Below are 14,037 nucleotides of genomic sequence, written 5' to 3'. Positions count from 1 at the left end.
TGTAATGCTACAGAAGACGACTTCTTACATGATGTTTTTGCAGAGAACTCATTGATGTTTCTCAAGATCACTTCTTACATAATGTTAATAAAAACGACTTACTACATTATGTTTCCTTTATGATGTTCGTTGCGATACGAAGCTGAACTTCACTCAATATAATTTTTTTTACGAATTGACGCCTTCCTGTATGATGAGTAGTCAAATGGAAGGACTAAATTAGGGTTTATCTGGTTTCACCAAGAATAGGTATAGAAGCTAAGAAATTGCCAAGTAAAACGCTGCTGGGACGCTCGTGACTATTGAGGGGTTGTGGACGTATACGTGAATGTTTGAGGTGACAAATTTTTGCTGTCAGCAGCAGCGGTCATAGTCGGTTTCATCACAGAATAAGACGTCTCGGACAATTTTACCGCCAGCTGTTAAAGTAATCGAAGAAATGTTTGAGGCAGACGGTAAATTATGTCAATAGTCAATACTGAGCACGATTGTGATTGTCCACTAACAATTATATTACCAATTTTTACGTAGTATTTCATTGCTTCATGTATTAAATTTTAACAGGGTGAATAATTGAGAACAAACTGACATTCCATGGTTCAGCAAGCAACAACAAAAATCTTATTAGAACATTACGACAGGTTTTTATCATTTATGTACAGCTCCTACAAAGGAACTTGATGAATAATTATTCACATTAATGTTTTTTGCAGGGTGCCATGATTTTGCATTCAAGTTGTTAGCATCCCAAGCAATTTACTTACTTATAAAATGTTTGTCCGATCCAACGGAAGCAGAAAGTTCATTTCGTTTGTTTACATCCGAACAAATGGTCCCGTAATATTGCCAAAGGTTTTGACGATAGTTTGTAATGCAATGATTATTACAGAAAGAAGAAGATGATAAGTTGTTAAAAGTGAATCAAAAAATGAAAGTTCAGATGCTCACTGATGTTTTCCAAAGTATAAATTTTCTATCCATGCCTTAAATTCTTGTTACCATGTTCCACAGAAGCTCTGAAATCTGAAAGGTAACATGAACGGGGATGATACTTCATCGTCAGACGACTCAGATTGCGGTCCTTTGTGGGATTCATCTGATGACTCAGATTCTGATCGAGAGCTTCCTGTACTCAAAAAACAGAAGATAGAACTTCACAAAAGTAAGTTCATATATTAATATCACTGACACTGAGCATTGGCCATTGAGCAATCTGCAATGTGTAGACTGCTGCCTGGGGGTGCCTGCTGGCACTGGCAGAGTGGCAGTGCTGGCCCTGCAGCCCCTGCTGGGCTGGGATGAGGATGAATCTATCAACTAGGTTACCATTTGGGCCATGACAAGAACTTTTCCATCATTTTTAGAACTGTAAAATTTCTGCTACATGAATTAGCTCCTATCTAATTGTTAACTAAAGTCTAAAGTGCACAATTAATTGAATTAGGCCTCAAGATTTGTTGGAGCTGCAAGATTTCAGAAACAAGTAGAAAAATAGAAATTCTAATTCCGTAATAGTAAATGGTTCGTTGACAAATGAACAGCCAGATGCTAGAACTGGTAAATATATAATACTGTCAAATGGGGTCAAAAGGGACGGGGATAGTAAATTGGGACGCACGTCCTACATTTCGTAGAAATGTTGTAGCAGCTAAACTAATCGAAATATTGCAAAACTAAAAATTGTGGCATAAACTTCAACATTTTTACTATCTATTATGTAAAAAGCTAGTCAAAAAATCAAACATTTACTATATCTAAAAAATAGCTGAAAAAAAGTGTGAAAAGTGTGATTTTAGAAAAGTACCTCTGCTAAGGTCTGGAGCAAAAAAAAAAATATTTGAGGATTAGAAAATTGTAATTGCATAAAAGTTAGCAAAGTTTCCACTTTGCAGTTAGCAAAGGTTCCACTTAACAAAAAAATTGATTAACAACAAAGAATTTTGATTACATTTACCTTGCTCAGTGAAAAAATTCACTTATCAAAAAATTAGTGCATCATTGGTAGTCACAAAATTGTACATAGAATGCTATGTATAGAATTGTGCACTGGGCATCATAGAATGAAAAGTACCATAATTGACCTAAACTATGATTTATTTCTTTAAAACATATAATGGTTGTCACTAAAACATTATTTTCTGTTTCAGGTATGTTTTTCATGATCTTTTTTTGTTATAGTGAAATCACTTGACTCAATTAAAATTGTGCAAAATTACAAACCATCCTGTAAGCTTACAGATACAGAAGAAATGCTACATGGCTGCTAATATGAAGCTTGCAGTAGACAAGGTCGTTGTCAATGCTCAATGGCATGTCCATGGGTACAGTAATATCACATTAATAATAATACGGTAATTGATGAATATGGTAATATAATATCAATAAAGGAAAAACAAGTAAAAATCACAGAAAATGTCATTTATTTTACATCTACATCATCTACAATGAAAGAGGAGGACTTCAAAGTACTGTTAGTAATGGATAAGTACACTCTGCATTGTTTCAAACATTTTAAAATTAACTTTTATTGCAAGTGTCCCGGATTACCCCATTCCCAGGGGTAAATTGGGATGGTTCTATTTTGCATCTGCCACCTTACAAATAGCATATGGAATTTTTTTGAAGATGCCATTGGATAGCCCTTGCAAAGAGCTATAAAATGAGCCTAAACTTGTTTCTGAAATGTTTCATGGTAAGAAGTTATTAACAAAAAACGCTCAAAACCATCCCTTTTAACCCCATTTGACAGTATTGAGTTGAAACTTGAAAGAAGTACCACACTATAATGTTAAACAGGAATTTCTAAAAATCTTGGGTAAAAAATTATTTTGCTGGCAGTTTTTAAACATTTCTGGTAAAAATATATTATTTTCCTGATATTTCAATGAAGAAATTATTTGAAAGCTTCATGAACTGGTTAAAAAATTGATTGGCATAAGCACAAGCATTTTTATTTTGATTATAGATGGCATATTTCAAATTTTCTACATAGATGATAGGTCCTTATATTTTTATAATTCTAAGTTTGTCACTGAACTAATAATATTGTAGAAATATAGGTTCATCAGGAATATTAATAATCATAAAATTGTATGTGACTTTGTTATTGTGTTAAATATTAGCATATATACTAAACAAATAGTCTCATCAAATACCAATGAAGTCACTCTAAGGTTAACATGCTAGACCCAAATTTTGTTATGAATAATGTCTCGATATTGAGATACTATGTTTATTAGGCATACTCTAAACTTAAAGATTATTGTGATGGTTTTCTGAATTAAATTATGTCTTTTCTTTCTTAAATACTCAGATGTTAGAGCCAGCAATGGAACTGGCCATGAAGATGCAGCTGACAATGACTTGCAGATGATCACAGTGACTGTTGGTATGTCTTCTTCAAATAATTCAACTTAAATCAATGTTATCTTTGAGTAACATTTTGATAATATTTTGGGTTAAAGGATTTTCATCTCAATAATAAAGATCTCTTTCATTGTTTGAGTTTGTGATTGATTGTCTATTTTATTTGAATGTTTAATGTGACTCCTGGATGCAGGAGTGATGGTTGCTCTCTACCTTGTTTTATTGTTGTGCAAATTGTCATGTGATGCCTGATTTATGGATATGTCAAAATAATTTGTTCATTTCTCATCTCATAGGGATCATTTAATTTGATACAGTTAGTATGATTTTTCTGCTGATTGAAAGTGTCTAAAATATTAGGTATATTTGCTAAGGTTAGGCTTACATGGTTAGTTGGGAATGAGAGAACACTCTTCTTTCAGATGAAAGCGGGACTTGCACTAAACTTTTTGACGAAGAACTTGACGAAGAAGAGCCTCATCAGACAGAGGAATATGAAGAAATAGACTCCAATGGCAGGTAAGGATTTGTTCAAATACAACCACTGAGATAAATTCATATGCACCCTTCATTTCCGTTAAAATTCTTGTACTGTGTAGAAATTCCTAAATTACTGCCCATTTCTTCTGTGTTTTCTATTTTGATGGTGTAAAGTTGTTGGTTTTCTATTGTCCTTTTTTGTCTATATTTTTATATAATTGATAGTTTTCAAATATGTCCGAGAGTAACTTGTGCATACAAATCCTCATGTGTTTACAAGCAGACCGAGTTAGCTATGAGTCCACGGTATCACAGTCACTGAGAGCTTGCCTCAAACACTGAGTTGACAGATACAGCATATGTACCGGTATGTGTCATGAGGACAAGAACCCAATGAATGGATGACCATTGGGTTAAGTACCACAAGGTGTTTTCAAGATTCCCAGTTGGGATTTCTTTCAAATTGCATTGGAGACATTGGAGCTGGACTTCTTTTTTCTTTTAAAAGTGCCATACTCTGGCTTTCTGTACTGTTAAGCAAAGGAACTGTATCCTTGTATACTAATCGAATACAATGCAATCTTCATTACTGAATACCTAAGGTATGAGATACGACTATGATGGGAGGTTCTGAACAAGATGTTTTCTTAATTTTGATTAAGAGCAAGGATGATCTTCCCTTTCTCTGAAGGGGGAGTTCATTTCCGAAAGTAACTTGTGCATGCAAATCCTCATGTGTTTACAAGCAGACTTAGTTAGCTATGAGTCCACGGTGTCACTGAGAGCTTGCCTTAGAGGCTGAGTCACCAGATTAATCAGAGACAAGAACTCTGTGAACGGAGGTACGATGTCTATAAAAGGGCTGGGAACCTTTGTAAGGCCCCCGCAGTAGTTGATGAGCGCTCCGCAATGTACCTAGCTCACGGTTGAGTTCTCCAACCTTTTGGTCGATGCCGTAGCTCATACCTCAGTAATAACTCTCGTGTATTACCACCCCTTATATCAAGATATGTTATCTAGACAGGTAAATCTTACTTATCCTTCACGACCTTAGTCAACAATCCTTTCTATACTCTGTAGGCGCATAAACGTGCATCTGTGACAAATATTACAATGATTACTTCATTGTTAACATTGAGTCCTACCTCAGAACAGCCTCGTTCTGTATACTAATTTCCATATGTGCTTTCAGGATCACTACCGGTACCTACTGTTCACTCCTATTGTTCCTTTCTACCTATTGTTCCTTTCGAACCATCTTGACAGCTGGCTTGCAGAAAGGACGTCCTCACGTTTTATTACTGCTTACAGAGACCCATACGAGGTGCGGCGCTTCAGCAGCCTCCGTGACGTCATCACCTTCATGGATCACTACCAGCAGGAGACGCTCACACACTTCACATCTTTCAGCAGACACGGTGCATTTGGCAATGAGAGTGAGTGCCTAAGGGAAAATTAGAGTTCAGCTTAGTAAACTTAGGACTATGGAAGTATGGAATTATGTGTGGAATGATATACACAGCAACTGGAAAAAACAAATGAATATAAATATACATGCAATAAGAGGCATACCTAGTAGTAATTTATATGCCATGTAAGGGAATTTAGTAATGTTGATTGACTTTAAACATGAGCAACAAAAATAGGATAGTGAATTAAGGAATACATTATAGATTTAAAATAGTCAAGGGCAAATGCCTAGGGCAAATGCAAGTGCAAATATTTCAAGTGCAAAAATGCTTTAAGAAAACAATTAAAGTAATTATTGCAAACACAAGCATCGCACTAAAAGTTAATCAAGCTGACATATGAAAAGAACCATTGTAACAATAAATGACAATAGAATGAATAACAACCAAAATCCATAAGACAATGAACCTAAAACATGTAAATTCGACACTTAATTGATAATTGAATCACGCACACAGAATAAGCCAACTGACCATCTGGTGACGGCGGTGACAGTTTCAGAATGTTCTGCTAACTCGAGACAAGTTTTTTTGCATGCATTACTTAGGTTTATGGGGTCATTCAATACCTGAAACAATACAAAGAAACATAGGGCGACATTAGAAACAAATGAATTACGGTACTTATTATGATTCGCATGAAATATGACAAATATTACCGTAGTAATAACCATGCTTGCAGTAAATGAAAACAATAAATGTATAAAATAGAAAATTGTGAGCTAAAACACATGAGCTTGGTCTGCCCTAAGATTACCCTCGGTAACAACGTGCCGAGTGCATTGCTGCAAGATAGCTGCAAATCAAGTTGTAATATTAAAGGGCATTGAATAAAGTGTCGAGATTTGGATCAATGTTTTAGCTCCTATGGCATGTGAAACTATGATCGGATATTATTAACTAACCAAGCATTTTTAATATAATTTCTCTCGGGAATTCTTTTTTTTCTCTTACCTTATTGTAGTGAAAAGTTTCTACCACTAACACATGATCTGAAATTGACCTCACTACCGTATCACAATCTTCATTTCACAAAAACATACCCAGTATACGGGTATGTTTTTGTATGCACTAGTGTTGCAAAACATTCCCAGTATACGTAGTACAGAAACATATTTTAGTTAACTTACTTATGGATATCTAAAAATATAACTCAGTACTCACTGCAGTGAGTGACAGAGAGCGCATTTTCTCGTCGACGAAAACGTGAAGTCACGGACGGACAGACAGACGGACATGGCGAGCACAATAGTGCATTTTTTTCATAAATGAGAAAATGCGCTAAAAAGGACTGACCTAAGTCTGATTTTATTCTGAGTGGTAATGAAACTTCCTTATAATCACCGCGACATTCGTCTCTGCAGACTAAAATCTATCTCATTTCATTTCATTCTATGATCACGTAAATATCTTTAATTCTCACTGGTAAACATGACCGTTGCAGAGCAGGTCCCAAATGTTCAGCGTGGCCGCATCTACTTCGAGTCGCTGAAGGGCAAGTGTGGGATGCCCATCACCTACGACGGCGTGCCCTTCATCCACATGGGTCGCTGGTCCTTCACGTGCCACCAGGGCGTCGACCGCAACCTCAAGCAGAAGGAACAGTACCAGAAAAAGCGGAAGGAGCGCTGTAAAAAGGTACTGTGAATCACTTTACTTTGGATATATTTTCCATCTAAAAAGTTGATCGAGGGAATACATTTACACATTTCATCTCATTTTATTTCGAACCCTTTCACTATCGCGGATTTTCCTGGACCCTTTTATTCAATAACTGGCGCCAAAGCTGCTGCCATGATTTATGTTAACTTTCTTGAATTGAATGAAGAAACAAAATGAATAATATTGTTAATAACTTATATTGATTAATTCATTAAGAAGTAAACGTTGATGACAGGAAGGCATCAAGCTAGAGACCAGGTCAAGAATCTCTAAGAAGGTGAACTGCCCCGCTGAGATCTACATATCGCATGTCGTGAAGTTTCCCCAGCACGCAGTAAGTCTCATCTGCATTGTTTTAGCTTGTGTTCTCTTTTGAAGTGCCGTGCCAAATCACCAATGGTTCATCATGTTCAACCCTTTAGCCTCCAGCTGTGCATTTTCCAGTTGTGTCCTCCAGCTGTGCATTTTGGCGAAAAAATCGCCAAGTTCTGTATGAAGTCGACTTGTCGACTTCATACAGAAATAAAAATTGACGTTTTTTATTTCTGTATGAAGCTCATTCGTCAGAATCAACAAATATATCGCCTGTAGAATTTTTTTTCCTATGGATAAATTTCAGCAATGTGGCATGGTTGCTATGTAGTGCTCTGCACTTTCAAAAGATTAGTTGCTAAAAGTTTAGTTCCAAAGAATTCTATGTTCACTATTCATGAAGCGTACGCAGCAAAGAATTCACGTTTTCCTATTCCCATGTGTACAATTTTGAGAAAAGAATTCATCTGGGAGTATTATAGTCTTGTATTGAACTACTTTACCAAATGTTTGCAGGTGCAGGGTGGATGCTCAGAAGACTCATCGTTGCCCTCAGATCAGGTGCGGCGAAACGTCAAGCGGAAGCTGAGCGAGCAATACAAGCAGAACAGCAGCGACATTATTTGCGAGCACTGGTACTACGTCAGGATACCCATGCCCTGGGCGCACAAGGGGCATCCAGTTCTCGCCACCGTCAGTACTGATCCATGCATTAGTGCTGCAGTTGTTAAGTTGTTTATTCCTATTATTAGTGCAGATCGTAGATTGTCCGTTGATTTATCTCTGCCTGTCTATATTGATTATAACTCAAATATTCCGTGATATTAATTTATTTGTTTCATCAGAATCTAAGCTTATGAAATTTCGTTCAAAATTACTGGATGCCTAGTGAGATTCTTGCGTCTCATTTCTAGGTCAAGCGATGGCAACCAACCTTTATTGTCATTCATTGTAGGAGCATAAGAAACGTAGAGGCAAGTTGTTAAGTTTTTGTTGTGATGAGTTGTGCAGGTCGACGACTCCTGGGATGCCGCGGTGCCAGTGGGCACAAAAGTGACGCTTAACACCGACGCTGTGGCGCGGCTGTACGATAAACGCAAGAGCGCTCTCCAGGTACCACTATCATTCCTATGTTTATATCTCTGCATCGTATTTCCTCTAGCTGATACTTCTTGCAGCATTATTGTTTGCTTTTTCTTTATTATTCCACGACAAAATTTGTGTTTGGCTATTGGCCAATGTTTGAGCGTAGTAAACCTGGGCCTGTACTAAGAGCCTGCACTCTAACCAGTGAAAGTGCTTAAACTTGAAAACATGTTTAAGACTCGAGGAAATACAAAGAAGTGATTTATGCATGCATAGAGTTGAGGAAGTAACGAGGTTATTATTACAGAATGTGGTGGTGCGCACCAAAGAGCCCGTGGACCCTCGGGTGCTGGAGAAGATCAGGTCGCTCTACAAGGAAGGCGTGCAGGATGAGAAGAGCATCAGGGAGGCTCTCAACACCTACGTTGACGAGGAACTCCTGGCGGGCAAGGCGAAACCTCCACCGATCTTTAGGCGCTACAACCCTACCAATAAGGACATCGCCAACGAGATAGTCAAGGTGCATGGCCGTAGAGATCTAGTCCATGCTGGTTCCTTAAGTAGTAGCTGGACGAAAATGTATACGGTACCGTAAAATAGAGTAACTTAGACTAATTTCTTTTTTTTAAATGATGCCATTTTTTTACTAGCTAATTAAAATTAAATTAATACATGCAAAATACAGGTCTATACTATAGGTTTACTCACCATAAATTGCTGGCTCCTGCCTCTCATTGTTTTTATGTAATTTAAAAAAAATGATGGTCTTTGTCACCCCAAGCTCGTTGGGTATTTTAGACTGTGTGGTAAAATCAATTATATTTTTTGGTAAAATAACTCCAAATAACTCCACGTTTTAGTGCATTGTAGTAGAACTCTTCTAGTTACATATGCAAATGACTTATTTGAGGAAAGTGTCATATTTTGCAAATGGGGTGCTCCGCCCCCGAATGGGGGAACTTAGACCACCTAATGTCAGCCATAAAAGGGTAATATTGGCCGGCTTGGAAATTAAGTTAAAATTATCATATATATGACTCTTTAGAGTCTGAAACATAAAGAAAAAACATTAATAGGTGTATCAAACATGAAATATGTTATATATGGTAATTTGAAATTAATTTCCAAGCCAGTCTATGTTACCCCGTCAGGGCTGACATTAGGAGATCTAAGTTCCCCCATTAGGGGGGGGGGCGGCGCCCCCCATTGGCAATCTATTACTTTCCTAAAATTTGTCATTTGCATATGTAACTAGAAGAGTTCTACTACAATGCATCAAAACCTGGAGTTATTTTCCCAAAAAAGAAAAAAATTTGGGGGGGTACTCCGACAGGCTTTAAATAATAGCTCTTTTAATTTACACATTTTTAATTTTTTACATTTTTTACACATTTCACATTTTTAATTTTTAACCCACATTCACATTTTTAATTTTTTAACCTATTAGATATGCAAACTTTTTAAATCTTTCTATTGTGTTACGTAGCCTCAGCATTAGGCCTTTAATGACCATTGACAGAATTTTTCTATGTCAAATAGTTTTTGAGTTTTGGGGTTTTTTGTTAAAAAAACGAAAAGTGGTCTAAGTTACCCTATTTTATGGTATCTTACATGATGAACTTTTACTGTAACCCTTCAGCATTTAGTGTACTCGTCCGATTTTTGATAATAAAAATACGATCATTTCATATTTCATAAATTTTCGATGCCTGTTTTTAGCAGATGTTCAATCACCTTTTCGGCATTAAAGGAATTTACAGTGAAAAAGATTCATGCGGATTTGTATCATTACTATTGTGCAAATAATTCAACTATTTGGATCGTTGAGCGCACAGGCAAAAGAGGAGCTGCGTGCTGACCGCGCTCGACACACGCGCGAGATGTGCACGTCGCTGGTGTCTGAGGTGGCTCAGCTGCTGCCTGCCGTCGAGGACGAGCAGGCGCTGCAGAGCGCGCACGAGCTCCTGTCGCAGCTCTACGAGCTCGTCAAGAGCGCCGTGCCTGAATGCATCAGGTGCGAGCTATTCTCGATTATTTCAATAAATATAGCTTAGTTTTTAAAATATTTTCAACATAGAAACATCGGCAAATCTCAAACTAACTTTTACTCACTGCTCATCTCTTTCAATGTTACACGCTCTCGCAACGTCAATACTCAATGCTTAAAAATATTTGAATATTGTTTAAGATAACATATGGTGTGAATAAATAACGCACAAATTTGTCATTAAAAGCTGTCTATTAATGACGTGTTTCGTGCAGTAATCCCGAGGAGCACGTTGTGACGGAGACTACAATAGGCGACAAAGATGCCTCGTGCAGTGGACTTATATTGTCGGATCCATCGACCACCATCGTCATCCCTCAGCCCCTGACCGTACAGCAGCAGCTGCAGCATGACAATCCTAACACTCGAGGGCAACATCTCACATTACAGCCTCGACTCGCCCCTGTCCAGCAACACCATCCCCATCAGCAGCAGCTAAGGATGCAGTTGGATAGCTCCAGCTCACCGCTGTCGCTCATGAGCGGCACAACTGTGTTGAGGGCCCAGGACGGGTCGCTGCACCCGGCAGGGCAACACACGATAACCTACGCTGACTACACCTCCGTCCAGCCCCTCTGCCCCACCGCGGCAGGCGTGGCCACCGTGCACAGCATCAGTCCCACCATCACCACCCTCCACGGATCACATCAACCTCAGCACACTTATGAGATCGCCACCATTCAGCCTAATGGTACATTGCAGTATACCGACCGTAAAATTACGCAGCTGCAGACTTGGTATCAGTAAAGGATTGTTCACGCGAGACGTTGGCTCAGTACCTACCAGATCTGCGTAAAACAAGTCAAATAATTAAATAATGAGTAACGGTGAAAGTAAAGTTCGATCAATAAGCATGGGCTCACTATCCAGCATGGGGCGTAGTCTTCAAATGGAAGAACAATTAGATGAGTATTTGACTTTAAAATTAATTTTTTTTATTTTCATAATCAATGTTTATTATCTTCATGCATCGCGCTTCTCCGCAACTATATATGTATCATAAATTAATCTTTGCTATGTGCATCATTAATGTGTACAAATTAATAAAGTCCTGGAATTTGAGATTCTTGTTGCTATTTATTACTCTCAATAAGTATGATAGATACATCCTATGAAGGACCCTATATTCAAATTCTAACTTTGCATGTTCATTTAATTGGTATTATATGTTCATGGCGTAATGCAGCTCGAAGATCGACTATCCTGAAGAGCGCCTCCAGGAAACTCATATAAATAATATATAAATTTCATATTTATGTGAAATTTCATATAATAACAAATAAATTTCACAAACTCACCCGCCAGTTTGTGAAATTTATGAACTCCATTTTTTTTTTCGTTTTATGTTACTTAAACATTGTTTTGTGTGCGTCTCTATATTTTTGATGAAAAAAAAAAGAATTTTTGAAGGCTCTAATAAAGTTGAATAATTTATTGTAAATAATTTATAGTATCCAAGTGGAGTTGAGTTTTTGCGAGTTATTTTATGAACATTGCTTGTAAAAGCTGGACAAAACTTTCTTTACAACCCACGCAAGTCAAGATCTGAAAAATGTGACTTCAATTTTTTTTACTGGCTTGAATGCGATGCCAAAGTTCTTGTGTTCTTATGCTCGCATTATTTCTGCTATATTATAGAAGTGGTCGTGAGACAAGCACCTTCAATAAAAAATGTTTGGTTTGTTTTATGTAAAGTATCTACAAACTTTGTTTCTAAAAACCTAAACAGAAATTTCTAAAGTGTTTCTAGAATGATGGGAGAAAATGTTCATAACAAGCGCTGACACTTGTGCACTAGGGTTGTTTGGTCTGCAAGGAGGCGAGAATGCGTGGTTTCTTTCAAACTTTGCAAACATTTTTGGTTGGTCTTTACACTAGTGCCATTAAGTATACACTTATATTGCATTTAAAATGCGATGTAAAATCAAAGTTCAAGGACTTCAAAGCATTTTGTTAGAAAATATCCGCTGAATAAGCGTTTATTTTGTATCCTAGCAGAGTTTCATGATTAAACTTTGAATTTGACCGCTTATTGATACATCGTCAGAATTTAGCCTAGCTAGTGTATTTTGTTTTCGTTGTGTTTGAACTTTAATCATCCCGATCCAGACTGAGAACATGTCACTGCCAATGGGACTTGATTTGGCATTGAATTTCGGCCCGTTTAGGTGCTTAGACTTTTAGACTTAAACGAATTGTTACTATACTAATGCACATCTTCATCTCAAGAAAACGCAGATAATTAGTTCAAGCTGTTTTTTTCCTCCCTACATCATCAGAAACTTTTTTCATCTTATATAAAATCCATTCTCGTATACGATTGGACGTCAGACGTGATTATTCTCAGAGAGGGAAAGATTGACGGTTTGGAAGTCTTGCCGTATCAGCTGCGGTTAAACAGAGATTCTGTGGGATAATAATTTCAGAAGGAGGCCAAAGGCTGCGAGGCAAATTGTTCTCATGGGAACACGAAATGAAGACTGGTGACCGATTCAGTTACCGTTTGAGTCAAATCTTGACCTTGTTAGCAAACGACATAAAATAGTTAAACTCTCAAAGTTTTAAACATTAAATTCCGACCAAAGCAGAATTTCGTAAGCCAGCAGTGAAGACAGGCATTTTCGTACATTCCATGAGTTACAACAACCGTCGTATAAGGGTGGAGTTTGCCCTTGACAGCGACAGCGTTCGTGATGCTGTCACTAGGAATTTTTCAACGTATGGAAAGCCTAGAGTGCTGCGTGAGAACGAACATGCATTTGTCAAATCGTAGTTATGGTTTTTCAGTCGCTACAACATAAGATGCGTTACATAAAAAATTCCACTTTTGACGTATGATTGGAGAGATATAAAAAATTCTACTGTTGAATAAAATTTATTGTATAACTCAATCTTTCGGAATTTAATAGTCGCAACCTAATTGCACCAACACACCGAGATGCCACTTCTAGCCCATCAAAGTCAGAGGTGAAATGAACGTTGGCTGGCCTTACTCAAACATAAGTTTTGCTCCTTGCCTATTTATAAACAAATCAACTTTTTAAGAAACGGCCGATCATAAATGCCGCACTAAAAGCAGAACAATTTTTCATTAGCTTATCTCAACACCTGAGTTGAAGGGATGCAGATTGCAGCGCCCGAGCAACAAGAAGCTTAATGTTAGCTTCCTCAGGGACAGCAGTCTTTCCGTATGCTAATATCGGGTCAAAGCGCTGTGTACGGTCGAGACCTCAAAGTCAAGGTTGGCGCGTGGATTTAGTGCGAGGAATGCTGTAGAAATAGTCTACCAGCGTCACTTCATTGCAAAACCAGGAAGAAAATTCATTTCGTTTAGGGTCGAAACAGCGGAGATTAAAATACAGTGGGGGGAAATAAATATTCGTACACTTGAAAAATCGTATTTTAATGTATGTAAGTAGACAAACTTAACAGGAAAAGTGATTTAAATTATGTATAGAGACGCATAGTATTCAAAAATACTATCAAAAGAAATTAAATCTCAATGCAACAAAAAACAATGCAACATGTTCACTTTTCGGGTGAAAAATGTATTCGTACAAAACAATAAATCCGCATTATTTTATTTTTGTTGCATTGAGATTTAATTTCTTTTGA

The 14,037-nt window shown here is 37.4% G+C and overlaps 1 protein-coding gene across 4 annotated transcripts; it reads left to right on the top strand.

Annotated features, from left to right (window-relative positions):
• The first annotated feature begins 440 nt into the window (after positions 1-440).
• On the top strand, positions 441-11,436 carry LOC108673953 (calcium-responsive transcription factor). Of its 4 annotated transcripts, none has more exons than XM_047883362.1 (12): positions 441-455; positions 1,012-1,162; positions 3,314-3,388; positions 3,789-3,885; positions 5,158-5,282; positions 6,760-6,953; positions 7,213-7,311; positions 7,806-7,982; positions 8,301-8,402; positions 8,683-8,895; positions 10,211-10,389; positions 10,638-11,436. In XM_047883362.1, the coding sequence occupies exons 2-12, from the start codon at positions 1,036-1,038 to the stop codon at positions 11,167-11,169; spliced, it is 1,920 nt and encodes a 639-aa protein (XP_047739318.1). In that variant the 5' UTR covers positions 441-455; positions 1,012-1,035; the 3' UTR covers positions 11,170-11,436. The 4 variants fall into 4 exon arrangements, with proteins under 4 accessions (XP_047739318.1, XP_018017334.1, XP_047739317.1 ...); XM_047883361.1 differs by lacking the exon at positions 441-455 and adding an exon at positions 817-832; XM_047883360.1 differs by lacking the exon at positions 441-455 and adding an exon at positions 834-852.
• Positions 11,437-14,037: the final 2,601 nt, after the last annotated feature.

Source organism: Hyalella azteca, unplaced genomic scaffold (genome assembly GCF_000764305.2).
Source record: "Hyalella azteca isolate HAZT.00-mixed unplaced genomic scaffold, Hazt_2.0.2 contig12691, whole genome shotgun sequence".
Lineage (NCBI taxonomy): Eukaryota > Metazoa > Arthropoda > Malacostraca > Amphipoda > Hyalellidae > Hyalella > Hyalella azteca.
The sequence above is the reverse complement of the archived record's forward strand: the minus strand, read 5'-3'. Positions and strand labels throughout refer to the sequence as shown.